The 24957-nt window shown below is 55.5% G+C and overlaps 3 protein-coding genes across 4 annotated transcripts; 2 read left to right on the forward strand and 1 right to left on the reverse strand.

Moving 5' to 3' along the window:
- Window positions 1–50: 50 nt before the first annotated feature.
- Window positions 51–552, reverse strand: HSPB9 (heat shock protein family B (small) member 9). The gene has a single exon (XM_016222001.2). The coding sequence runs from the start codon at window positions 531–533 to the stop codon at window positions 51–53; it is 483 nt and encodes a 160-aa protein (XP_016077487.2). The 5' UTR covers window positions 534–552.
- A 1168-nt stretch (window positions 553–1720) lies between these two features.
- KAT2A (lysine acetyltransferase 2A) lies at window positions 1721–9598 on the forward strand. Of its 2 annotated transcripts, none has more exons than XM_087826104.1 (18): window positions 1721–2220; window positions 2363–2486; window positions 2822–2967; window positions 3074–3163; window positions 3460–3641; window positions 3723–3914; window positions 4771–4877; window positions 5100–5210; window positions 5293–5432; window positions 5519–5727; window positions 5938–6064; window positions 7186–7296; window positions 7731–7874; window positions 8124–8238; window positions 8329–8365; window positions 8445–8508; window positions 8645–8729; window positions 8872–9598. In XM_087826104.1, the coding sequence occupies exons 1-18, from the start codon at window positions 1882–1884 to the stop codon at window positions 9063–9065; spliced, it is 2517 nt and encodes an 838-aa protein (XP_087682230.1). In that variant the 5' UTR covers window positions 1721–1881; the 3' UTR covers window positions 9066–9598. The 2 variants fall into 2 exon arrangements, with proteins under 2 accessions (XP_087682230.1, XP_087682229.1); XM_087826103.1 differs by having other exon boundaries at window positions 1859–2220; window positions 5296–5432.
- A 762-nt stretch (window positions 9599–10360) lies between these two features.
- DHX58 (DExH-box helicase 58) lies at window positions 10361–17580 on the forward strand. Its single transcript, XM_016222000.2, has 12 exons — window positions 10361–10528; window positions 10713–10914; window positions 11255–11445; window positions 12161–12277; window positions 12750–12876; window positions 13009–13200; window positions 13875–14128; window positions 14655–14804; window positions 14894–15055; window positions 15706–15896; window positions 16901–16997; window positions 17297–17580. Exons 1-12 carry the CDS (start codon window positions 10361–10363, stop codon window positions 17480–17482), a joined length of 2037 nt encoding a protein of 678 aa, XP_016077486.2. The 3' UTR covers window positions 17483–17580.
- Window positions 17581–24957: the final 7377 nt, after the last annotated feature.

Genomic DNA, 24957 nt, shown 5'->3' on the forward strand with positions numbered 1-24957 from the left:
AAGACCACGGACTCTAAGGCTGCTGCTCACTATGGTGGTGGTTTACTGGGTCAGACTAGGTTGGAACCCTTCTTAGAGCCGCGATCCTTGAGTCTTGAGGAGTGTCCTGCTGGGGCTTCAGGGGAAGGCAGCTCCGCACACTGGCCTCGGACACACAGCTGGCCCGAGGGGGTTAGGCAGCAGGTCATGGCGGCAGGATCCAGGTCCGGCGGTAGTAACATTTGGCGGTGCACCCTCTGCGCCACGCGGTAGCTGCCCCCATCCGGGCTGTAGCTCTCCACTTGCCGCTGGCCCGTCACCATCAGGGACTGGCCGTCCACTTGCACCACCAGCTCCTCCGGAGTGAAGCCTTGGGCATCCATCTTCATCTGGAAACCATTCTCCGCGTGGACATTGTCCCGCACAGCTGTCACATCATCCTTGGGCAGCTGTATCGGCAGTGTGACCAACTGGTTTTGTTGTGCGAGGGCTGCGCTGGTACTCCGGGACGCCACCTGGTACCCTTTGGGGAGACCACTGCCGACCCGCTGCATCCGAGTGAGCAACTGCTGTCCGAGGGCACGAGGCTGAGTACAGCGCTCTGCGCTCGTGCAGGGTGGGGACAAGAGAGAGGAGGGTCCTCCTGGCCACGCCCAGCTCCACTCCTGCTCAGCAGCTCTGCTCTGTTCAGCAGGGCTCCCTTCACTTCGACATTCAGAGTTCGGGGTCAGCTATGCACGTCCTACCTGCGCGGATCAGGTTGTCATTTGCCCTGGCAAGCCTGCTGCTGCTTTTATCCTGGATCCTGCCCTGTTCTTGGGCCCCTCCCCACCTCAGTCAGAGGGCCCAACTGAATATGATAAAGGAGGCCAGAGCTGTTACCAACGCAGAGAGATGACATTGAGCAATGGGACTCTTGCCCTTCCAAGAATTGGGCCTGGGGGCAAGAATTGTCCCCTGGACAGAGCCATTGGAGTGTGAACACAGGGTAATCGATTTTCAGAATGTCCTGCCTTTCTCTGACAGGGCACAATCCTGTGACACACTGGGGACAGGGAGGTGGACACTCTTTCTGGCTTCTTTCATTCATCCATCCTGGGCCTAACTGCTGCAGGCTCAGGCTGGGCTCAGGGACCACAAAGATTAAGATGCAGGCCCAGCCCTCAAGGTTCCCAAGGTATTGGGGAGAGCCATTCCCATACACAGGGAAAGGCTCCCACCCTCCTCTGCCTCTACTTTCCCCTGACCTTGGTAGCCTTGTTGTGACCACGGCCATGCCTCTGGTGCTCAGTACTTTTATAATAAACCCTTTTTGTGGAAGTATAACGGACATATAGAAAGGTGTACAGAGGGGTACAGTTGAATTAATCCCAAAGAACACACCTGTGTAACCACAAGTCAAGAAATAGAACTGTTGCTGCTTAATCTCCACAGCTGCAATTTTGTCTCTGGAGACATGTGGGACAGGGACAGGGACAGGGACAGGGTAGGAGCGGGAAGGAGATGCCACGAAGCCAACTCAACCCCAGGCCCCAGGCCTGCACTTCCACCCCCGGGGGCTTGGGAGGAGGGCAGTACCCACATGTTCCCCAACCAGAAGCCTGTTTTCTAGGCTGTTTCTCCTTATCTCCAACAGGACAGCAATCTTGACTATCCCGGAATCCCTCAAGAGAGATTAAAAGTGAGGAGGAATCAATCTGGGGTGCTGGCTTGGGCCTCATTTAGCTGTCTGGGACCAAGAGCCAGGGTAGAAAAGTCTGGAAGGTAGAAGCAAAGGCAGCAGCGGTGGGAGACTACAACTCCCATCATGCTCCGGTAAGCGACGCCTGCGCACTGAGCGCCCGTTGCCCATGCGGCCCTAGGGCTGGGAGCGCCGCGCCGCGCTCCGCTGCGGGGGAGGCCATGGCGGAACCTTCCCAGTCCTCGACCCCGGCCCTGGCCGCGCAGCCCCGTCCCCTTCAGTCCCCAGCCCCTGCCCCAACTCCGACTCCTACCCCCAGCCCGGCTTCGGCGCCGACTCCGGCTTCCACTCCGGCCCCAGCCCCCGCCCCAGCTTCAGCCCCAGCCGGGAGCACTGGGACGGGGGGGCCCGGGGTAGGAAGTGGGGGGACCGGGAGCGGGGGGGACCCGGCTCGACCTGGCCTGAGCCAGCAGCAGCGCGCCAGCCAGAGGAAGGCGCAAGTCCGGGGACTGCCGCGCGCAAAGAAGCTTGAGAAGCTAGGGGTCTTCTCAGCTTGCAAGGTGGGGGCGGGGCCTGGTGAGAGGGGGCGGGGCTTGGGACATCCCAGGGCTCGGGTGGCAATGGAAGCAAAGCTCTGGCTGGGGAGCGGCTCCTCGTCCCTAGGGTACGTACAGGTTTTTTGACTGATCCTTCTGCCTCCAGGCCAATGAAACCTGCAAGTGTAACGGCTGGAAAAACCCCAAGCCCCCCACTGCACCCCGCATGGACCTGCAGCAGCCTGCTGCCAACCTGAGTGAGCTGTGCCGCAGCTGTGAGCACCCCTTGGGTAAGCTGGGGGGGCGCAGAAGAAGCAGGTGCTGGCTCCTGCTTGGACAGGATGACTTATGTGCCACAGAGCTTCATCTCTTAAAAACCAAAGATGCCTTTTAAGGAAGGGTTGGGTTGGGAGGGTGTATGCCCCAGGGAGGAGAAAGGAAATCTGCCAATACAGAAGATACAAGGGACCACCCAAGGGCTGACACGGGAGCAGTCAGTCTCCTTTCTGGTCACACTGGTTGGAGGGACTGAGGGTGTATCTTGGCTGGTGATGAAGAGGGGCAGGCAGTCCTGTTGGTCTCTCCTGTCCATTCTTCCCAACTCTGCCACCTGTTCTCCTTGCAGCTGACCACGTGTCCCACCTGGAGAATGTGTCAGAGGATGAGATTAACCGGCTGCTGGGGATGGTGGTGGATGTGGAAAATCTGTTCATGTCTGTTCACAAGGAGGAGGACACGGACACTAAGCAGGTCTATTTCTACCTCTTCAAGGTGAGCTTTCTCCGAGTGAAAGTGAGTGAGCAAAGGAGCTGAGACTGGTGGGGCTGCAGCTCTGATCTCTGCTGACCTCTATCCCTCCTTCTTCCTCCTTTTCCAGCTCCTTCGGAAATGCATCCTGCAGATGACCCGGCCCGTGGTGGAGGGCTCTTTGGGCAGCCCCCCATTTGAGAAGCCTAATATTGAGCAGGTGGGATAAAGAAGGGGACAAGAGAATTGGGGGCATCTTGGAGGAGGGAGGAGACACTGTTCTCCATCCTACAGCTGAGGACAGGGGAGAGGTTCCAAGAAGGGAGAGGACGTTTTGTGCTAACCTCAGTGTGTGCATAGGGGTAGGGAGGGGGCATAGTTCTTCTTCACAGAGAGCCTCAGAATGAGAGGTGAGCCTTGCTCCTGCCCTCAGGAAGCCCCTTGTTTTGAACAAGAAGCCCATGCTGGCTGTTCACACCTCCTTCCTGGTTTTGTCCCCTGCCCACTCCTTCTCAGGGTGTACTAAACTTTGTGCAGTACAAGTTCAGTCATCTGGCTCCCCGAGAGCGGCAGACAATGTTCGAGCTCTCAAAGATGTTCTTGCTCTGCCTTAACTACTGGAAGCTTGAGACGCCTGCCCAATTTCGGCAGAGGTCTCAGGCTGAGGACGTGGCTACCTACAAGGTCAACTACACCAGGTAGGCCCAGCCAGGAACAGCATGGGGAGAAGCTTATAGGCTCAGTGGTTTCCAGTCTCATCGCCTCCCCATTCTCCGTAGATGGCTCTGTTACTGCCATGTGCCCCAGAGCTGCGATAGCCTCCCCCGCTATGAGACCACTCATGTCTTTGGGCGAAGCCTCCTTCGCTCCATCTTCACCGTCACTCGACGGCAGCTGCTAGAGAAGTTTCGGGTGGAGAAGGACAAGCTGGTGCCCGAGAAGAGGACCCTCATCCTCACCCACTTCCCCAAGTAAGGTTCCTCTGGCTTATCATGATTTTGTCCCAAGTTCATATCCTCCCTGTTGTCCCCTTTTTTCCCAGGAAGGCTTCCTGGATTGGTCCTTCCCCTCCCTCCATAAGCCTTCTGGGATCTGGGCATCTACCTGGCCGACTTGCCCATGGCCCAGACGCAGCTTGTTAGCAAGGGGATGGCAGATACATGGCCCGAGTGCTAACACTACCCCTGCCCACACCCCTGGCAAATATTACCAGTTGTTTCCCACGGGGCCTGGCCACAGCCTCAGCATCCTTCCCACCACAGCACTCAAAAAAAGCCCAGAGCTTTTACTTGAGGCAGAACCAATTTCTGCTCCTGTTCTAGTTTTTTCTGATTTTCCTCTGTTCTGCCACACCTTCTTCTCATTTTAAACTTGCTCATAGCTATCCAGTTTAGAAAGCCTTTACTGACTAATCCAGGACCTCTGGTGCCCCTCTGCCACCAGGTGGGAATAAGGTGGCAGGAGGGGTTGGATTCTGAGCCCCATTTTGATACTGAGGCCCAGGGTGACTTGGTGCTCAGCCTGGCCACACAGAACAGAATGGCGTCAGTTCAGACCCTGTCTCTCTGTTCCGTACACTATGGCAAACTGGGCCTCTGGACTTTGTCCAGGATTTATCCTGTCCTCCTATCTTCAACGAGCGTCTCCCAGAAGGCAGGGGACTGTACCTCTCTCTAGTCTGAAGGCAGAGTTTGTCTCTGTTCTTAGGCTCCCAGTACCCTGAGACGAGAGTCTGTGTCTTTGACCTACCTCCAGCCCCCCTGGTGTCTGGCCCAGGCTGCTCCCTTGGTTAGACAGAGTTGTGAGACAGACTGTACCCTCCCACAGATTCCTGTCCATGCTGGAGGAGGAGATCTACGGGGCAAACTCTCCGATCTGGGAATCAGGCTTCACTATGCCGCCCTCAGAGGGGACCCAACTGGTGCCCCGGCCAGGTATGTGCCACAGCAGGTTCTGCAGGATCTCTGTTTGCCCTTCTTGGCTGAGCTCAGGTGCTCCCCACCACCGTGCTGTGGAAGAGGGTCTGCGAATGGCAGCAGTGGAGAAATGCAGGAGGGCTCAACTAGGGGTTGGAGGGTCCAGATACCTTTTCGGCACCCACCAACACCTTTGACCCCCCCCGCCCCCCCGTCCCTTGATTTCTTTGGCTCTCTCAGCTACAGTCAGCGCAGCAGTTGTTCCCAGTGCCCCCATCTTCAGCCCCACCATGGGTGGGGGCAGCAACAGCTCTTTGAGTCTGGATTCCGGAGGTGCTGAGCCCATGCCAGGTGGATATTTGACCCCTGACCCTCACTCACCCCTCCCCTAACCTCCCTGGCTATCCCTGGAAGACCTTGACAACCTCCCCAGCAGGCGAGAAGAGGAAGCTCCCCGAGAACCTGACCCTGGAGGATGCCAAGCGGCTCCGTGTAATGGGTGACATCCCCATGGAGCTAGTCAACGAGGTTATGCTCACCATCACTGACCCTGCTGCCATGCTGGGGCCTGAGGTAGGCAGCCTGGCTTGCTGGCCAGCAGGGTAGGGAGCCTTCATAGACCTGAGACCCTTGCTCACAATCCCTTTTCTGGTGCCCAGACAAGCCTACTGTCAGCCAACGCAGCCCGGGACGAGACAGCCCGCCTGGAGGAGCGCCGCGGCATCATCGAATTCCATGTCATCGGCAACTCACTAACACCCAAGGCTAACCGGCGGGTGTTGCTCTGGCTTGTGGGGCTGCAGAATGTCTTCTCCCATCAGCTGCCACGCATGCCCAAGGAGTATATCGCCCGCCTCGTCTTTGACCCGTGCGTCCCCAGGAGAGCCCCAGTCCCAGGGCACCACATCCAGGCACCTGTCCTCCTTCACCTCCACACCCTTTCCCAGGCCTCTTCCTCCAACCTCTGGAAATTCTTCTTCCTCAGTTCCCACCCCTGAATACAGGCCTCCAAGGCTGTGGGGACCTTGGGGGACATTTGGGGAACAGGTAGGGATTGACCTGTCCCCTCTCCCCTCAGGAAGCACAAGACTCTGGCCTTGATCAAGGATGGGCGGGTGATTGGTGGGATCTGCTTCCGAATGTTTCCCACCCAGGGCTTCACAGAGATTGTCTTCTGTGCTGTCACCTCAAATGAGCAGGTCAAGGTGAGTGCACGTCCCCAGCCCCTGCCCCATCCCACCACCTGCTTCTGAGTTTGGACCAGATCAGAGCAGAGGATGTGGTAATGCAGCAGCCGCCAAGCTCCTTTTAGTGGCCAGACAGTTCCTCGCTCCCCCACAAGGTGGCACTTGTACTCTGATAACGGCGGATTAAGAAAACACCTGTTGACAAATGGCTCTCAAGAATCAGTAACACTTTTTTTTTAATCTTCCACCAGAGGGTATGTTTTTATTGATTTTAGAGAGAGGAGGAGGGAGAGAGAGAAAAAAATGTGAGAGAGAAACATCAATTGGTTGCCCCCCGTACACACCCTGACCAGGGATTGGACCTGTAACCTGGGCGTGTGCCCTGACCAGGAATCGAACCCTCAGCCTTTAGGTTTACGGGATGACGTTCCAACCAACTGAGCCACCCAGCCAGGGTAGAACCAGTAACACTTTTAAATGGACCTGAATTTTTTTCATCACAAGAATGTTTACATACATTGGGGAGTTAATAATTTTATGGTAGCCTGCGCTGGGTGGTAGTCCTGGCTTCTGTCCTTTCATTGTCACAACAGACCCTAGTTCTCCTTTTTACGTACCCCAGTTCTGCATGTTGTCTCTTTGGTCCTGACACGTGTGGGAGTCTGTCTCTCAGTTCAAATGCTGTGACAGCAGGGCCCGTAGTATTCCCCTTCTCAAGTCTGAGGACCGGGGCCCAGGAACCAGTGGCCTGTGGACAGCAGCTTCCTGGTTGGGATTGGATCCTAGCCCTGCTGTGCTAACAGCCTAACCTTGGACACATTTTCTCATGTAGCTAAGTTTCGGCTTTTCCTTCTCTAAGTTGACAGCAATACCTGCCTCATGACTTGACTTGAGACTTGGTCTATAAAGTGCCAAGCACTGCACCTGGCTCAGAGCAAGTGCTTAGAAATCCAGCGTCCTTCAGTTTTCCCCTCATAACCTTCCCTCCTCTGCCCGTTGCCTTTCCTCCTACCTGCCTTGGATCCCCTGGCTATCCCCACCTCCTCTCCAATCTGCTACCTGGACCCTCCTGAGAGCTGTCCAGCACCAGGCCGCGCCCTCCTCCCCCCCCTTAGTAAGCCCTGCTCCCTCCCCTGCAGGGCTATGGGACTCACCTGATGAACCACCTGAAGGAGTATCACATCAAACACAACATCCTCTACTTCCTCACCTACGCTGACGAGTATGCCATTGGCTACTTCAAAAAGCAGGTGACCCTTGCTTCACCCCACCCCGCAGTTGCCTGCCACCTGAGGCAGGAGTCATTCTGTCTGGCCCCCTGGTAGGGACGGACTGGGAGCCCCTCAGGTCCCCTGTTCCACCCAATATCTGCAGGGACGTCCTTCCTACCTGTCTTCCTCCCTTCTGCTGCTGCCCCAGTGAATAGAGTCTTGTAGGGCAGTAGGGTAGCTGGCAGAGTTGGGAGGTTCTATGGGATGAGTTGGAGGGGAGCTTACCAGGGACAGGTTGAGCCTTCAAAGTGCAGAGTACTGTGCTGGGGACTACCGGAGGGGATTCAGGAACTGGAGAGAGGGGACATGGCATACAGCTGCCCCTCAGGTGCTCCTGGGGGGGGCGGGGGGGGAGGCCTATTAAAATTGGAAAAGTCTTGCTGGTGGATTGGGTCATGACTCCCACTTCCTAGGGCTTCTCCAAGGATATCAAGGTGCCCAAGAGCCGCTACCTGGGCTACATCAAGGACTACGAGGGGGCAACACTGATGGAGTGTGAGCTGAATCCCCGTATCCCCTACACGGAGCTCTCCCACATCATCAAGAAGCAGAAGGAGGTTGTGTGTGTGCTTTTAGTGGAATGTGTGTGTGGGGGGGTGATCATGCATGTGGGGATGAGCACATATGTGGATGTGTACCACATGTCTGTGCATGTGCATTTGTGAGGTAGGGCCAGGAACTTGATTCTTGCTCTGCCTCATGGGGAAGTTAGGAGGAGAGGCACCTGGATTCAGGGGCAGGGCCTCTGGCCCTGGGAGGGTAGTGGCTGGGGCTGGGATTGGCCCCTCAGACCCCTCCTTCCTCAGATCATCAAGAAGCTGATTGAGCGCAAACAGGCCCAGATCCGGAAGGTCTACCCTGGGCTCAGCTGCTTCAAGGAGGGTGTGAGGCAGATCCCTGTGGAGAGTGTCCCTGGCATTAGTAAGCAGGGCTCTTGGTGGGGGAGGGGCACGCTGCTTGGAGTGTGGACAGACATTCTTAGGGATGTTCTCCACACTCCCCGCTTTGCAGGAGAGACGGGCTGGAAACCACTGGGGAAGGAAAAGGGGTGAGTGTTGTGTGGAGGGGCAGGGTGTTGGGGGAGGCAGAAGGACCAGGAGCCTCAGACTTGGCATGTATCGCCTCAGGAAGGAGTTGAAGGACCCTGACCAGCTCTACACAACCCTCAAAAACCTGCTGGCCCAGATCAAGGTGGGGAGACCAGGCTCCTTTCTGGGGGTTCCCTCGCCAATGGCTGTGGCTTTATGACCCAGTGTGGGGTGGGTGCCAGTTATGAGCTGGGCATGGGGCACAGTGAGCCTGGCCCCAGCTCAGCTCTTCTTTCCAGTCGCACCCCAGTGCCTGGCCCTTCATGGAGCCTGTAAAGAAGTCTGAGGCCCCTGACTACTACGAGGTCATCCGCTTCCCTATTGGTGAGGATGCTCCTTCCCAACCCCTTCTTTCCATTTCCGCCCTCAAATCCTGCTCCTGCCTTCACTGGGCCACACAGCCCCCTGTGACCCACTCTCCTGAGCCTCTTAAAGGCACGCGTGCCCTTCTGTCCTGCTGCCCCAGACCTGAAGACCATGACGGAGCGGCTGCGCAGCCGTTACTACGTGACCCGGAAGCTCTTTGTGGCTGACCTGCAGCGGGTCATCGCCAACTGCCGCGAGTACAACCCCCCAGACAGCGAGTACTGCCGCTGCGCCAGTGCCCTGGAGAAGTTCTTCTACTTTAAGCTCAAGGAGGGAGGGCTCATTGACAAGTAGTCCCCAGCCTTGGACCACGCCTCAACCTTGAATGTCTCCACCTCAGGTTCTGATCTGATCTGATCCCTAGGGAGACCCCTGGTGCCCAGGTCCCTCTCAGCTTGACACTCCAGCCCCTGATCCTGCAGCCCTTTCTGGGCCCCTGGGCACCCCCAAGCCTGTAGCCCTGTCCCACCTTTCATTGTGTCTGACCTTGGGAAGGGCCTCCTGGGTCTGGGGCTCAGCCCCTCTACAGTGACTGGTGGCCAGAGGATAAACCCTCCCCGGGTCTGGTGGCTCTCAGCCCTGGTCCCCACAGAGCTGTGGTGTCTTAGAGTCCTGGGACTGGCCCAAATCACTGTTTCCTCAAGGACAGGACTAACAATTTTAGGTTGAGTGAGAGAGCTCTAGGGTTTGGAAGTTCAGTCTGAATTGGAGGGGCCATGCTTTGCCCTGGACTGTTCTGTCTGTCCCCCAGGGGTGGGGGACATGGGGACCATTTGTTTCCTGGCATTAATCCCTTGGAGGGATCAATAAAGCTCTTTTTTTTTTTCTTCTGTGTGGTTGTTTCTTCAGTAGCATCCCAGGGCCTTAGCAGGCTGACCCTGTTCCTGCAAGTTGGAGCCTATTAAGCTCAGGTTGTGCTGAGGACCCCTCCCCAGCAAGCCTCATACCTAGTCTCGTGCCTCTGGGGTGACATGACCTGCCTGACTGCAGCCTCCACTTTTCCCTGCTCCTGGTTGTTCCTGGTCCAGGTGCCTGGACGACAGGGGTCCAAATCTTCCCCTGGCTACCTTTGCCTGGGTCACATGGTTACAGCTGACTCCAAAAGGAGTGGGGGTGGGGGGTGGAGACTGTTCTTGGGGGCAGGGGTTGCTGGCAGGACCCAGAAGTTACGAAAAGGGGCTTTCCTGTCAGCATTTCTGCCTCCACTCAGGCCCATGAGGAGTCAGGAAAGAGATTCTAAGGCTGAGCTCTAGCTCAGCTGGGCTGGCTCCTCCCCTCAGTTTCAGTTTCATTTATGATCTCAGCAGAGCTCAGTAGCAGACAGCCGGGTTCAGCCAAACAGAGCTGCCCTTCTCAGGAAGAAAGGTGAGGCTGGGCAGGGTCAGGTCTGCCTGACTCCTGCCTCCCCTCTTGGTCAGATCAGGTTCCTGGTAGGTGCCCTTCCTTCAAGCAGGATGGAGTCTTGGGCAAAGGGAGGTCTCTGCGCTAGACTGGGTTAGCTGGAAGTGGGTAGGGAGCAGATCTGAGGGGTGTTGGGCTGAGGAGGAGACCAGGAAGGCCAGGGATCTGAGTCCCCTGCCATTCCCAGAATGGAGCTGCGACCCTACCAATGGGAAGTGATCATGCCTGCCCTGGAGGGCAAGAATATCATCATATGGCTGCCCACGGGCGCTGGGAAGACCCGGGCGGCTGCTTATGTGGCCAAAAGGCATCTTGAGACTGTGGACAAAGCCAAGGTGGTTGTGTTGGTCAACAGGGTAAGTGGCTTGCCCTCCCCTCAGTGGGGTCTCAGCTCCTCAGGTACCTCTTAAGACCCTGCAGAACTCCAGAGCTGCTGCGGCCATCTCTAAGCTCACCTTTTCACCCATCCCAGCCATTTCCTCCTCCCCATCACCTTTACCTAGATCCAGCTTCCTCTCCCCATCTCATCTGCACCCCAAGGTACACCTGGTGACTCAGCATTGTGAGGAGTTTAGCCGCATGCTGGATGGGCAGTGGGCCATTGCAACCCTGAGTGGAGATATGGGGCCACGCCCTGGCTTTGGCCACTTGGCCCAGAGGAATGACCTGATCATCTGCACAGCTGAGCTGCTGCAGCTGGCACTGACCAGCCCTGAGGAGGAGGAGCATGTGGAGCTCACTGGTGAGGGCTGTGTGCGCCTGAGGCACCCCTGTCTGTAAAGATATTGGGAGATTTTGTGGGAGTGAGAACTTCCCTACTCACCCAACCCCAGCATAAACCCTAGTAGAAAAAGACCTGGCTACAGTGCAGGATCTTGGGCAAGTTCCTTCCTCCAGCTTGAGCCTCAGTTTATTAATCTGTAAAATGGAGGTAAATCATCCCTGACTGGCTGTTCTCTGGGGTCTGACTGCTAGTTGTGAAGGGAGGAAGGAATTCTCATATGACTTGTTCCCACAAAGCTTATGGGAGGAAGGGCTTTGCAAACACAGGTTCTTTCACAGCCTTCCCCATGTGCCCCCAGCTTTCTCTCTTCTCGTGGTGGATGAGTGTCACCACACGCACAAAGACACTGTCTACAACATCATCCTGAGCCGGTACCTAGAGCATAAATTCCAGAGGACACGGCCCCTGCCCCAGGTGCTGGGTCTCACAGCCTCCCCAGGCACTGGCAGGGCCACCAAACTTGATGAAGCCATTCACCACATCCTGCAGGTCAGCTTGGTCCCTGTGACCCTCCCCCTACCTGACACCAGGGACCTCCCTGGCCTGCCCTACCCCATGTCCACCAGCCATAGCCTGGCTCACCCAGACTATGTTCCAGCCTCCAAAGATGTCTTAATGCACTTAGAATAAACACCCACTCTCTACTCTGGCTTATAATGTTCTGTGTGACCTAGCCCCTGTATAAGTCTCCAGGCTCATTTCCTCCCCCCCCCCCCCCCCCATTCCTGCTAGTCTTCTCTCTGTAGCTTGAGCATGTCCGACTTGTTGCCATCTCAGGACTCTCGCACTTGCCATTCCTTCTGCCTTGAATATCCTTTCCCCGGTACTTTACCTGTCTGGCTCCTTCTTGTCATTCAGGGAACAACTTAAATGTCACATCTTCAAAGCCTTCCCTGATCACCCCCACTGTACTGTCATATCATTCAATTTTATTCAGAGATTGTTAACACTATCTGAAATTCTCTCACTCTGTTGTTCTTTACTAGTTTATCATCCGTCTCCCTAACTCCAATGTAAGATGCTCTGTATCCCCAGTACCTAGAACAGCACTGGGCACAGAGAGGGCGAGCAATAAATATTTATTGAGTAAATTATTCCCCACCCCAATGGCCCTGCCTCAGCTGGGACCCATCCTGCTCCAAAGCTCTGCCCATTGTTCCCTCAGGAAGCCCTCATTCCAGTGAACCCCTCTCTGTTTCCATAGCTTTGTGCCAACCTGGACACATGGCGCATCATGTCACCCCAGACCTCCCTTCCCCAGCTGCAGGAGCACAGCCACCGGCCCTGCAAACAGTATGACCTCTGCCACAGGCGCAGCCAGGTGTGTGGAGGGAAGGGCCGGCGTGGGGCCTGGAGTGAAATTAGGGCGCCTGGGGTTGAGCCTTGACTGCACTCTCATGAGCTCCATCACATCAGTTTACTTGCTTATGTATCTGAGCCTCCATTTCTTCTTTCTGTGAAATGGGGCAGATCCTGCTGTTTGGTTTCACTCAGATGCCACCGTGGACATCTGTCAAAACCCTGGGCATGCAGTAGAGTGCTTTGCAAACCATAAAGCTGGGGCACTTTGTGCCAGGCTGTTCCTCTCTCCTGCAGTGTGGACACTGCCTGGTGTCTGCTATGACAGGCCGGACATGGACTAGACATCACCGTGTTCAGGGCAGAGATCAAGGGCCCATATGGGGTGGAGACAGAACAGGAGTCAGGTGCAGGACCCTGACCTCTGCCTCCAGCCAGGACTCTGCCTCACCATAGCTTTATAGGCATTCCCTCAGGCCCTCGCTCTTGTCTAGGACCCGTTCGGGGACATGCTGAAGAGGCTCATGGAACAAATTCATGACCGCCTGGAGATGCCTGAGCTGAGCCACGACTTCGGGACGCAGACGTACGAGCAGCAGGTGGTAGAGCTGAGCAAGACCGGTGAGAGGGGGACCTGGCCCACCGGGGCCGAGCCTTTAGGGGGCGGAGCTCAGCCTTTGGGGGCGGAGTCCAGGCAGGAAAGGCCCCTGGGGGCGTGGCCGCTCAGACACTGCGCTCCCCGTGGGTCCGCAGCGGCTGAGGCCGGGCTCCAGCAGCAGAGGGTGTACGCGCTTCATCTGAGACGCTACAACGACGCGCTGCTCATCCACGACACGGTCCGCGCTGTGGACGCCCTGGCCGCGCTGCAGGATTTCTACGAGAGAGAGGGTGCCACCAAGACCCAGGTTCTGCATGCTGAGCGCTGGCTGCTGGCACTGTTCAATGGTGAGGCTCCTGGGGAAGAGGGGGGGCTGGAACTGGGCTAGAGGGCAGAGGCCACCTGGGAAGGTGCGAACAAGAGTTCTGGGGCCCTATTTTTCTAACTAAAAGTCAAGACTGTGGATATGACAAAAGATGTAAGCCCCCATTTGTGAAGGTTTGCGCAGAGGTAAAAACTAGTTTAGGTTATTGACAGATATTTTTGGAAAATCATTTAATTGGGACTGTCCCTGAAAGTCTAGAGTGTGTGGTACCTTTAAACTGGGAAAATTAGGTGGTCAGAGGATGGAATTTAAGACTAGAGGCCTCAGCACAGGCTGAGGGGCAAGGATCTTTCTGAACAGACCTGAGGTTGAGTCAGTCCTGGGTTACAGGGGTCAGCATGAAAAGGTCAAGGGTCATCCTGGTAGCAGGGTTGAAGAGGGGTGCTGGATAATGTGTGTGAGCAAAGAATTCTAGACTGTAGGCCCTGGTGTGAGGCTGTTGGATCTTGAGGCTGGGCAGGCAGAGGGTGTCCTTACATGTCTCCTTGGTGATGCTCAGGGGAAACTAGGCAGGAGCAGGTATCCTCAGGCCCCCTCTGAACTCCTGAAATCTTATCCCTGTGAGCCACCCACCCTCATGTCCCGCCCACCTCCAGGCCTGAGTCCTGTGCCTCTGATTTTGGGCTTTTCTGGCAGACCACAAGAATGAGCTGGCCCTCCTGGCAGCTCGTGGCCCAGGGAACCCAAAACTGGAGAAGTTGGAACAGATCCTACAGAAGCAGTTCAGGAGCCTGGACAGCCACCGGGGCATCATCTTCACTCGTACCCGCCAGAGTGCTCACTCCCTTCTGCTCTGGCTCCAGCAGCAACCCAGTCTGCAGACAGTGGACATCAGGGCCCAGCTGCTGATCGGGGCTGGGAACAGCAGCCAGAGCACCCATATGACTCAGGTGTGGGCACTGGGGAAAGGAGCTGAGGCTGGGGAGTTCCTCAGGGGAGAAGAGAAGGGGAGAGAGTCTTTAGCACAGAGAGATGGGGGGACTGACTATCCCCAGGCAGAGGACAGAGCTGAGGAGATAGATGGGCACTGAGATCCCCAGGGCTGAAGGTTCCCCCAGTCTGAGGGTCTATGAGGGCAGAGAAGTGGAAACATGGGGGTCTGCAGGGAAAGAGGTGAATGATGTCCTCAGGACAGAGGCCTGGGGTCCCTTGTGGAAGAAGAACAGGTCCTGAGAGCTCCTGGAGTACAGGGAGTACAGGGCTGGGACCCTTAGGAGTCTCTAGGGGAGAGAGGGATTAGATGTTCATCTGGGAAAATGGGCAAGACCCTGGGGGTACTTGGAGGTAGAGGTGGAGACTCAGGGTCCCTCAGAAAAGGGCTGAATAAAAGGGCTGATCCAGGAGAGACTGGGCTGGCAGGAGGGTAGGCCTGAGGCCACCTCATGTACCATCCTCTTTCTCCTCCCCCAACCCCAGAGGGACCAGCAAAAAGTGATCCGCAAGTTCCGGGATGGTACCCTGAACCTCCTGGTGGCCACGAGTGTGGCAGAAGAGGGACTGGACATCCCCCAGTGCAATGTGGTTGTGCGCTATGGGCTCCTGACCAACGAGATCTCCATGGTCCAGGTGCTCAAACCACCTCCTGCAACAGTCCTCAAAGGATCCTGTGTGGGAACCCAGCCCCACTCAGTCCCCTCTCTTATCTCCCTCCGCAGGCAAGGGGCCGTGCCCGGGCTGATCAGAGCGTGTACTCATTTGTGGCAACCCAGGGCAGTCGGGAGTTGCGGCGGGAGCAGACCAACGAGGCATTAGAGAACCTGATGGAACAGGCAGTGGCTGCTGTGCAGGCGATGGACCAGGCTGAGTACGAGGCCAAGGTCTCTGGTCAGCCTGTGCGCTCTGTGGGGTGGGGGCCTGTGGACATTCTGCCTGGAAGGTCTCTGATGCAAACACATACACACCCCTGTTCCCCTTTGCTCTGGAGGCGAACCTGGTCCACCTGGTGAAGGTCTGAATCCAGGGAACCGTAGAGGCCAGGAAGGGGGTTGCCAGGAAGACAAAGGTTATTTCTCCAAAATGTCCTGGGAATAGGCCTTGTCCAGGGATTTCAACTTATCTTCATCACCAAATACTTTGTGTATCTGTGAGAACTGCTTTACAGTCCTTGTAGAACCAAGCAGAGGGGAAACAAAGACATGCATGAAATAGGCCCAGAGCCAGGACTTAAATCAGTCCCAAGGTAAAGTCACTATTGTCCAGCCTCGCGCAGGATGATCCCTGTTTACTCTTGTTGTCCCAGCATAATTATTGATGGTACCCCATGTTAGAGTCAAAGAAGCAACTTTGCACAAAACCCTCAAAAGTGGGAGTAGAGATTCAGCGAGAAAGCTTGCCTTGTGCCCACTATTGTCCCCCAACCCAGCTACTTCTGAGAGCTCCAGGGAGGGTTGAGGAAAGTCCCTCTGTGTACTAACGACCTGAGGTCTTCGGAAGCCCCAGCCATGCCCTTTGTCCCCTCCCACCCCAGATCCGGGATCTGCAGCATGAAGCCCTGGTCAAGCGGGCGGCCCAGTTGGACCAGAAGGAGAGTCGGCGGCGGCAGTTCCTGGCGGAGCACGTGCAGCTCCTCTGCATCAACTGCATGGTGCCTGTGGGCCACGGCAGCGACCTGCGGAAGGTGGAGGGCACCCATCACGTCAACGTGAATCCCAACTTCTCGTGAGACCTGTGGAAGGGGCTCTCTGGATAAGAGGAAGGGCGGGTGCATTAAGAGTTTGGGAGGTTAAAGAGCGTTTTATCAAGTACCAAGTTTGCATTTTCACTATAGTCTGATTAGACAGGTTTTATCCCACCCCATTTCACAGGTGAGGAAATAGAGGCTCAGAGAGGCTCAGCGACTTGCCCAAGCTCCCACAGCCACTATGTGGTTGAGGAAGAGTTGGCATTCAGGATGCCAAGTGCTGAGGCGCCACAAAATGGCCCCCTGGTCCTACATACTCTGAAGACATCAAGAGGGGCTGGTTGTCTCTGAGCCATCCCCTCATCCTCTGCCCTCTATAGGGTAGCCTTCCCTCCTCCATTCATTTATTCATTAAGTAAATATTCATTAGGCACCTACTGTGTGCCAGGCCACTGAGCCAATGGCCTTCACACATTTTCTCTCATTCGAGGTGGTAGCAACTAGGTCTTGAAGGCTGGGTTGGGTTTGGCCATGAGAAGATGAGAATAGACAGGGATGACATGATGGGAGTAATGCTGGTTGGCTGGACTGGAAGAGATTGTAAAGGATGAGATTCTGAAGGCAGACAGACTAGGGACCTTGAAGTTCAGACTTAAAAGCTGAACCTTTATCCTGTAGGCAGGGAGGAGTCTTGGATGGATTTTGAGCAAGGGAATGTCAGAATGAGATTTACATTTGTAGATCATTCTGGCAGTTGGCTGAAGGATAGCGTGGGGGTGGGAGTAAGGATGGAATAGGGTGGAAGGATGGGGCAGGAGATCCATTGGGAGACTGTTAGATCATCCAGATGGGTAGTGCTGAGGCCTGAACTTGAGCAGAAGGGAGTGGAATGGAGGCCGTACAGGCAGAACTTATTGAAGTCTCTGTGCCCCTTGACAGGCAGGAAGGTCCAGGTCCCAGGCAGAGGCTTAGCAAGTAGGATGGCATGTGATCTGGGGCTGGGGAATCCATGAGGGCTGTTGCCACTCCCACTTCTTTCCAGGATCTACTACAACGTCTCAGAGAAGCCTGTGGTCATGAACAAAGTCTTCAAGGACTGGATGCCTGGGGGTGTCATTAGCTGCAAGAACTGTGGGGAAGTAAGTGTTGGGGACATGCCCCTCAGCTCTAGTCTTTAGAAGTCCTCATTCTGAAGAGGAGACCCAGCCTGTGTCATCAGGGTGCCCTCACAGGGATGGGGGAGACGGCCCTCCCCAAGGAGTCCCCAGTCTGAAGAGAATGATCCAACCCTTATTTTAGGAAGCCCACAATGTGATGAGAGAGCTAGCTCTGTCTGAGGTAGGAGACATAAGCCCCACATTCAGAAACCCTAACTTGAGGAGAGAAGCCCAGTCTGACGGTAGATACCCAGACTCCACTGTTTCTGTCCCACCCTCAGCTCTGGGGTTGGCAGATGATCTACAAGTCAGTGAAGCTGCCAGCACTCAAAGTCCGCTCCATGCTGCTGCAGACACCGCGAGGACGGACCCAGGCCAAGAAGTGGTCCTGCGTACCCTTCCCAGTGCCTGACTTCATCTATTTGCAGCACTGTGCCCAGAGCCTGTCAGACCTCTCCCTGAACTGACCGTCTTGTCGCTGCAGTGCCCAGCTCAGGCTGTAGGGGGCGGGAGAATCTGCAGCAGCCACCGTCTTCCCCTGAGCAAAGTCTGGATGCCCGTCCCTTCTGCCAGAGTCACCAGTTCAGGGCCCTGTGCTGACCAGCCACAGAGGAGCCCCAGGTGCCCAGGCTGGCTTCAAGTCTCACACTGGAAGGAGCTGAAGGGCCACAGCTCATCCCCCGACCCCCCTCACACCCACTTTCATACATACTGGATGCAGTGGGAGTGGAGCGGGAGTGGGGGAGAACTGAGGTAGGAGAATGGCCACACGGTACATTAGTGCCCGCTTGTTCATGCTTTCACTTTTACAGTTTGTTACTAGCAATGAACTACGCTCCAAAAATATTAAATGGAAAGTTCCAGAAATAAACAATTTATAAGTTTTAAATTGCGCACCATTCTGAGTAGTGTGATGAAATCTCAAGCCATCCCGCTTGGCTCCACCTGGGGCATGAACCATCCCTTTGTCCACCGTGTCCGTACTGTATGTGCTGTCTGCCTGGTAGTCACTTAGCCACCTGGGCTATCAGATCCTTTGTCAAGGTTTCACAGTGCTTGCGTTTGAACAACCTTTATAGTAGCCTAACACTGCGTCACAATGCCTACATCGTTCACCTCATTTGATCTCATCACATAGGCGCTGAATCATCTCACATCACAAGAAGGTGAGTACTGTACAAAAAGATATTTTGAGAGAGACCACATTTGTATAACATTACAGTATATATTATAATTGCTCTATTTTATCATTAGTTGTTAATCTCTTACTGTGCCTAATTTATAAATTAAAATTTATCATAGGTATGTATGTATAGGAAAAAACAGTAGTGTTTGGTACTGTCTGTGGTTTCAGGCACCCACTGGGGGTCTTGGAACATATCCCCTGCAGATAAGGGGACTACTGTACTAGGAATCACCACAGTTTCCCTTGGCCCTTTGACATCCACTCCTTCCCTGCAAGGCCACTATTTTTTGAGGCTCCCCACAAATTAAAAAATAAAGAAGTAGAAAAATGACATAGAAAATGTGTGATATTTTAAAAACAGGTTTGTTGAGGCATAATTGACTAAATAAACTGTACATATTTACAGTGTTTAATCTGATAAACATTAACATATATTTGCTTCTCCACAATCAAGATAGTGAACATAGCTGTCACCCTGAAAACTTTCCTTGTGCCCATTATAACACCTCCCTCCTCCCCTCTCCATCCACCGATTGGCTTTGTGGTCTATTCTGAAGATTAAAAGTGTTTTGTTTCTCTAACACCCCTATTTTGGCTACCATGTAACCTTATTTGGAGGGAGCATCAGAAGTCTACATTTGAGCGCCATCGAGAATGTGAGGCCTTCCTGCCCCCTCCCCCTCATAAGAGGGTCCAACCCCAATGCCCCATTTTTCCTAACCCCCAGGTCATCTCCCCTGGGCTTGGAAGAGGCCCAGAGGATTTGAGGGGTAGGCATGGGGGTGGGGGAAGTTATAAAGGCCTAAATTTCCTGTTCTCATTTTAACAAGAAAGAAAGAAAAGGAAAGGCAAGATCTAGGTTGATTCTTCAGGGAAAGGGCTATTTCTGTAGTAAGAGGCCCAGCAGGCAGGAGTCACCTTCAGGAGGAAGGGAGGGGGCTAGGGCAGAGATTTGAGAACAGGATGGCAGTCCTTCCTGCCATCTAACCTCCTCTCCTACTACATCCTTGGTCCTGCCTCAGGATAGGTGAGAAAAAATGCATTCTCCCTTCCCCAGTATCTTCTTTCTTCAGCCCACCTATTCTCGGATTGAGAGCTAAAAGTCCGGCTATGGGCTTTTTGGCTTCCATCCCCCTAAGAGAGTGCACCCTTCTTTCCCAGGGCCTCTCTTCCTCCTAATCTCCAGTGTCCCTTGGCCCTGGCTCCCAGTCACCCTTCTCCCTCCTGTCCATCTGCTCCCATTTCACCTTCAGTTGTCGCCCCTGCCAGCGACGTGCCTTTTACAGGTCAATAAAATTAGCGACAGGGGCCAGAGGGAGGGAGCAGGGGCCCAGGGGTGCTAAGCTCAAGGGCCTTGAATGCGGCTGGACGCACGGAGTCCGGACGCCTGTCATTCCAGGGCTAAACAGTGACAGCTGAGAGACCTGAGCTGGCATTGCAGCCAGAGGGGGACTGTGTTGTGGGGAGAGAGATGAGCTGAGGATAAAGATGACCAGGGTACCTAATGGTCCCCATCAGTGGCCTGAGCCCCTGGATGGGGGGTGGGTGGGACCCTGGTTTAGAGGGAGCGTCCTGGATGTATCTCACCCACTTTACCCGGCTGGGAGAGCTTTCACGAGCTCAGATGGAAGGGGAAACTCAGGCAAGGAGGGGTTCCCCTGCTTTTTTCCCCTTGTGAAGGGTCTTCGTGTGGAGCCACTGCCTCCGGGGCAAGGCTGCCCGAAGGGGGCATTTCACGAGGTGCTCAGGACCCGGGCATCCTGACTCCTCAGCTCTCAGGAAAGCCAGAGCTCCAGGCCTGCCTAGTGCCCCCCCTTCCTCCCCACCTGAATAAGCGGGTCCGCCCACGGCGAGGATGCTCGGGTCCCGGGCCCCGCCCCCGCCCCGCCCGCCCCGCCCCGCGCGCCCCGCCCCGCGCGGCCGCGGCCACCGCGCTCCCGAGCGCGGCGAGAGCAGGTGGCCGCGGCGGCTGCGTCTCTGCCCCGCAGGTAAGTCAGCGGCGCGGTCTGGCCCACAGAGAGGACTTCGAGGCCAGCGCGGGAGAACAAGGCAGCCCCTTGCACCTGTCCCGTGCCCTCCTCCCGAAACCGGGGGACCCCCAGGGGACAGTGAGGACGTCCCCATCAGCTCTGAGCTCCGATGCCGGGCATCTAGCGCGTGGGACTAAACTCCAGGGAAGTTTAGAGGGTCCTGGCTGGTTATCCCCGATGCCGGGCCGCCTCCGGTGGGTGGGAAAGGGCAGAGGTGGGCACCGGGCACACCGGAGGAGCAGGTCGGGCCGGTGACCGCGGGGTCCGCGTGAGTAACCCCTTTGATAGCACGCCCCCCGCCGCAGCCGAGCGCGCATCCTGCCTGCGGGCTCCGGCTTGGAGCGCGACGGGGGCACCCAGCCGGCTTCTGTGTGCAAATGAGGTGAGAGCCGAGGCGGCGCGGAGCTGGGCCCGGGTTATCCCACGCGCTCCAGGGCACCCGCGCCACTTACCGTATTTGCACCTGGGTGCAGATACGCGCGGGTGTGTGTCTGGGGGGGCGGGGGCGGTGAGGAAGCCGGGTTGCCCGGGTTGCCTGGGGAACCTAGAGGCCTGGGGACTGGTCAGATTTTTTTTTTCCACGTCCAAGTCTCAGAGCCAGGTGGGGGAGATGATCACGAAAATGGCCCTGGTTGTAGACATGAGGTGCATTCGCACCCTCCGTGTTGGGATTTGGGCTGTAGGAGAGGGATCCTGCCTCCCAGAACCTCAGGGAAGTCTTCCTGAAAAAGAAGGTCCTGAGCTGACAGCTCAGATGTGATGCTTAGAGCTCGGAGCCACCAAGGACAGTCAGACTGTGGGCCTTGATGCTGGGTTGGGGTAAAGCAGAGGATGCAGGACTGTGCCACAGAGGGAGGTCAGGATACTGCCACGGACCCAGCCAGGATCCCATCGACCTTCTCCATCAGGGGCGGGGAACATCTGGCCCGCTGGCGGTGCAGGGCCTGCGAAATCATTTGGTCTGGCCCTGCCGAGGGACTCGAAATTCAATGAACCTAGGAGCTTTTTTCATAGCTAATTTTTAAGTTGATGATTTTGTATGGCCCATGAATGGTGTTATAAATATCCAAAGGCCTTTGGCAGAAAAAAGCTTCCCCACCCCTGTTCTCTGTGGTCACAAACCTAGAGGCAGACCAACAGCCAAGCTCAGGCAGGAGGGCTTCCTGTGTCTCACTTCCCTATTCCATTGTCTCCTCCTTCCACACACTACCATTGTCAGAAAGTTCTTTCTCATATCTAACCTTCATCCCTCCTGCTTCTGTGCCAGCTTCTTGCTTCTGGGAGGCAATGTGCTGTAGTGGAAACAGCGGGGGCTTTGGGGTCAGTTAGACTCGAGTTCTATCACCTCTACCTACTGAGTGACCTTGGGCAGGTTGCTTAACCTCTTTAAGCTCGCTTCCCCACCTGTAAAATGGGGATGATAATAATAGAACCCGCCTCATAGGGTGGCTGCAAGGATTAGGTGAGAATATGCCCGTAGAGCGCTTAGCACAGTGCCTGGCGCCTGGTGAGGGCTCAACAAGTATAAATGTCCCCTCATTTGTAGGACAGCAAAGCCCATCTGCAGGGGGTGGGGGTGGGGGTTGAAAGTTTTTTTTAAAACTTGGCCAGAGAGAGCAATGCCCTTCACCACCACCATTCCATCAGCCCCCACCCCCTGCTGGCCCCTGGATTTCTGCTGGACCTGTCTGGACCTGTGAGGTGCCCAGGGCCCCTCATCTCATCTCTTAGTTGCCCTGTTTTTGTCTCCAGAGTGAGAGAGGGACCCCAGCAGGCAGGGACCAGTGGCAGCAGGAGCCCACTTGGGAGTATGCCTCAGGGGAACACACTGGCTTAGACACCCAACTGAAAAAATGCCCCCTTGTCATCACCTCCCTGCCCTCCCTACCTCCAGAAATCCACAAGTTGGGATCATGCTACACTTTTTCCAGGAAGATAAATAATATAAGTTACTGAAAGTCCTGCTTGGGGCTCGTCCAAGCAGCCCTCCAATGGAATGACAGCTTCAGTCCTTGGCCCGAGGTCTGGAGACTGCTGGGAAAGGCTGGGTCTAGTAAGCACCGTTAAACCTAGGAAGGGAGGGGTGTCCGTGCCCTAACTGGGCACTTCTCTGGCCACCACCCTCCCTGTGGGGTGAGGAATCAACAGGGCCAAGGAGAAGAACCTGTTCATCCCCCTTCAATACCACATTCCCCATACCTGTGACTCTGGAGGCCCCTGCCCAGGTGGTCAGCTTGCTCCCAGTCCATGCAAGTCTCTCCCCCAGGCCTGTTCTCCTCGGGGCAGGTTATGCCACTAGGTGTGCACCGTAGACCTGAGGGACGACAGGGGACACTAAGGGACAGATGTTTGCAGGCCATGAAGATGGGACTAGGCTGTGAGGTTCAGTGTCCACATACATGCATGTGAGTCCCTTGCAGTGCAGAGAGGAGCTGGCAGTAGGAAGGGGAGTGATGGCTGGGGCCAGGGTGGGAGTGGAACTGTCTCTCCCTCCATAGCATTGTCCTCTGGAGTCAGAGAAATCTAAATTGGAGCCTGGTTTTCCAGATCGTTATGAAAGTATATTTTAATTAACAGTTTGCTTGATTTATAACTTTTAAATATTTAGACATCTGTCTGTGGGCCCCCATTTGTCCTCTTGCCCCAGGCCCTGCAAATGTTAGGGGTGGGACTGGTAGTGCCTGTGACTGACACTGCTATTTGGTGAATTCCCTTCCTGCTGACTGTCCCCCAATATAGTCGTGTTCCTGTAAAACAGGGCTTAGGATACACCTTCCCTGGACCAGGAAGGAGTTTCAAGGTGAAATGAAGACTGTCAGCTGTCACCAACAAGCGGTCCCCCCTTGGGCCTCTTGACCTCATTCTCCACCCAAAATTGGGACAGTTTTTAAAAATGTCCTGTGATGCTTAAGAGGGAAAGGATGAGCAGAAGAGAGGTTGCTTATCTCCTGAGTGTAGGGAGGGTGTAGGCACTCACTGGACCCAAGGATCAAGGAGGGAGCTAAATGGGGCCACAGCAGTAAGAAGGATGGAAGTTAGCCTCAGGGAGGATCAGGGCCGGACCCCACCATCCCTCCAGCTGCCCTTCTCAGAGGGAGCTGTGCCTGTGGCCAGGAAGGGGGCCATGCGTCTGAAATGTGGGTCCTCCTGTAAGTTAGCATCTTGGGCTTTGGATGGGGAAGAGCATGGGGGTCAGCTGACCAGGCGGTGGGAGTCATTCCTGGCGGGAATGAATGACATGTTGGTCTAGACTGTAGTTGAGTGCCCTGTGGCACCTGGACACACCGTCTGTTCAGAAGAGAGGGACATGCTGCCTTTTTTTCCAACTCACTCCGTCCCGATTGGGCTATTTGAGGATCATACCTGCCACCTTGGCCTCATTAGTGCTCTGAAGTGCTTAATGGAACTGGACACATGCACACACACACACTCACAGGGAGACGCTCGCACACCCGGGCACAAGCCGCCTACACTAACTCAGAGATGTTGCTGTGTACAGTTGCACATCCCTAAGTACTGCTTCAAGTGCCATCTTGGGAATGGACCCCCTGCAGACCCACTCTGCACGCGCACTTTGCAGACCCCTGAGCCTTCACCCCAGTCTCAGTCTCATGCTCCCCCATTGGGGACTTTTCATTCACCTTGGGTGACCCGCCAGCTCCAGTGGCCAGGGCCCAGATGCCTGCAGTGGTTCAGTGTTGGGGACAGAAGGCAGCGACACGCTCTCCTGGGACTCCCTGCAAACCCCACTGGGCTCGATGTTTGGCACTTCTGCTTCCCCAAGTCTCACAGAGGGTGTCCGCAGACCTGGAGTCCCTCTCAGTCCCTCTGTCCCTGTGTAGCTCTGTGAGCCTCTTTCTGACTCAGCTGTGAGTCTGTCCTGCTCCTCACGCGTGCTCGGTCCTGCTCCTGTGCCTGTCACTTTCTGTTTGTCTTTCCTATCTCCTTGTCTCTGAGTCTCTCTTTTTCTATACCTTTCTTTTTCTCTCACCTTTTCTTTGCATGTGTGTCTCTGTCTGTTGCTCTCTCTCTGATTTTCTGTGTGTTTCTGCCTTTCTGTCTCACACACACACACACACACACACACACACACACACACACACACTCTTCCTTCCTCACACTCTCTCATTGTCTCTGACTGTGTGGCATCTCTCTAGTCCGTCTTTCTGTGTCTATGTTTCTGTCTTTACCTTTCTCCAGCTCTGCCCCTGAGTCTGGGTGTGTGTCTCTCTGTTGTCTCCCTGTCTTACTCCCGTGCAGTGTCCCAGGGGAGCAGGGCAGCCAAATGTCTCTGAGTGCAGAAGGTGGCAAAGCGTTGCAGGAGGGGGCTGCCGTCACTCTGGGCCCCTTCCATGCCAGGCAAGGAGTCAGGGAGGACATCAGGCTCTGGAGAGGACAGGTGTTGGGCCACCTCCCCCAGGTCCTCTGCTGGGAACTTGAGATGTTGGGGGCTTTGGCTCCGAACACTGACATGTTGTTCTGTGGCGACAAGGCCCAGGGGCTTGTGCCTAGGACAGGGCTGGGGCTTCAGGGTGACAGGGAGGGAACCCCTGCCTGTCTGATTGATCTGATTGATTTGGGAACTTGGAGTTCCCCCAGAAGAGGTGTTGGCCGGAGTGGGGCTAACTTGACGCTTCTCTTTTTCCTCGAAGCAGCCAAGCTCAACGCACCCACCCCAGGCCCCAGCTCCCTGCTCCAAACCACCACCGTGCTCCCCACCCTGTTC

The sequence above is a fragment of the Miniopterus natalensis genome, chromosome 17 (assembly GCF_054644295.1).
Source record: "Miniopterus natalensis isolate mMinNat1 chromosome 17, mMinNat1.hap1, whole genome shotgun sequence".
Taxonomy (NCBI): domain Eukaryota; kingdom Metazoa; phylum Chordata; class Mammalia; order Chiroptera; family Miniopteridae; genus Miniopterus; species Miniopterus natalensis.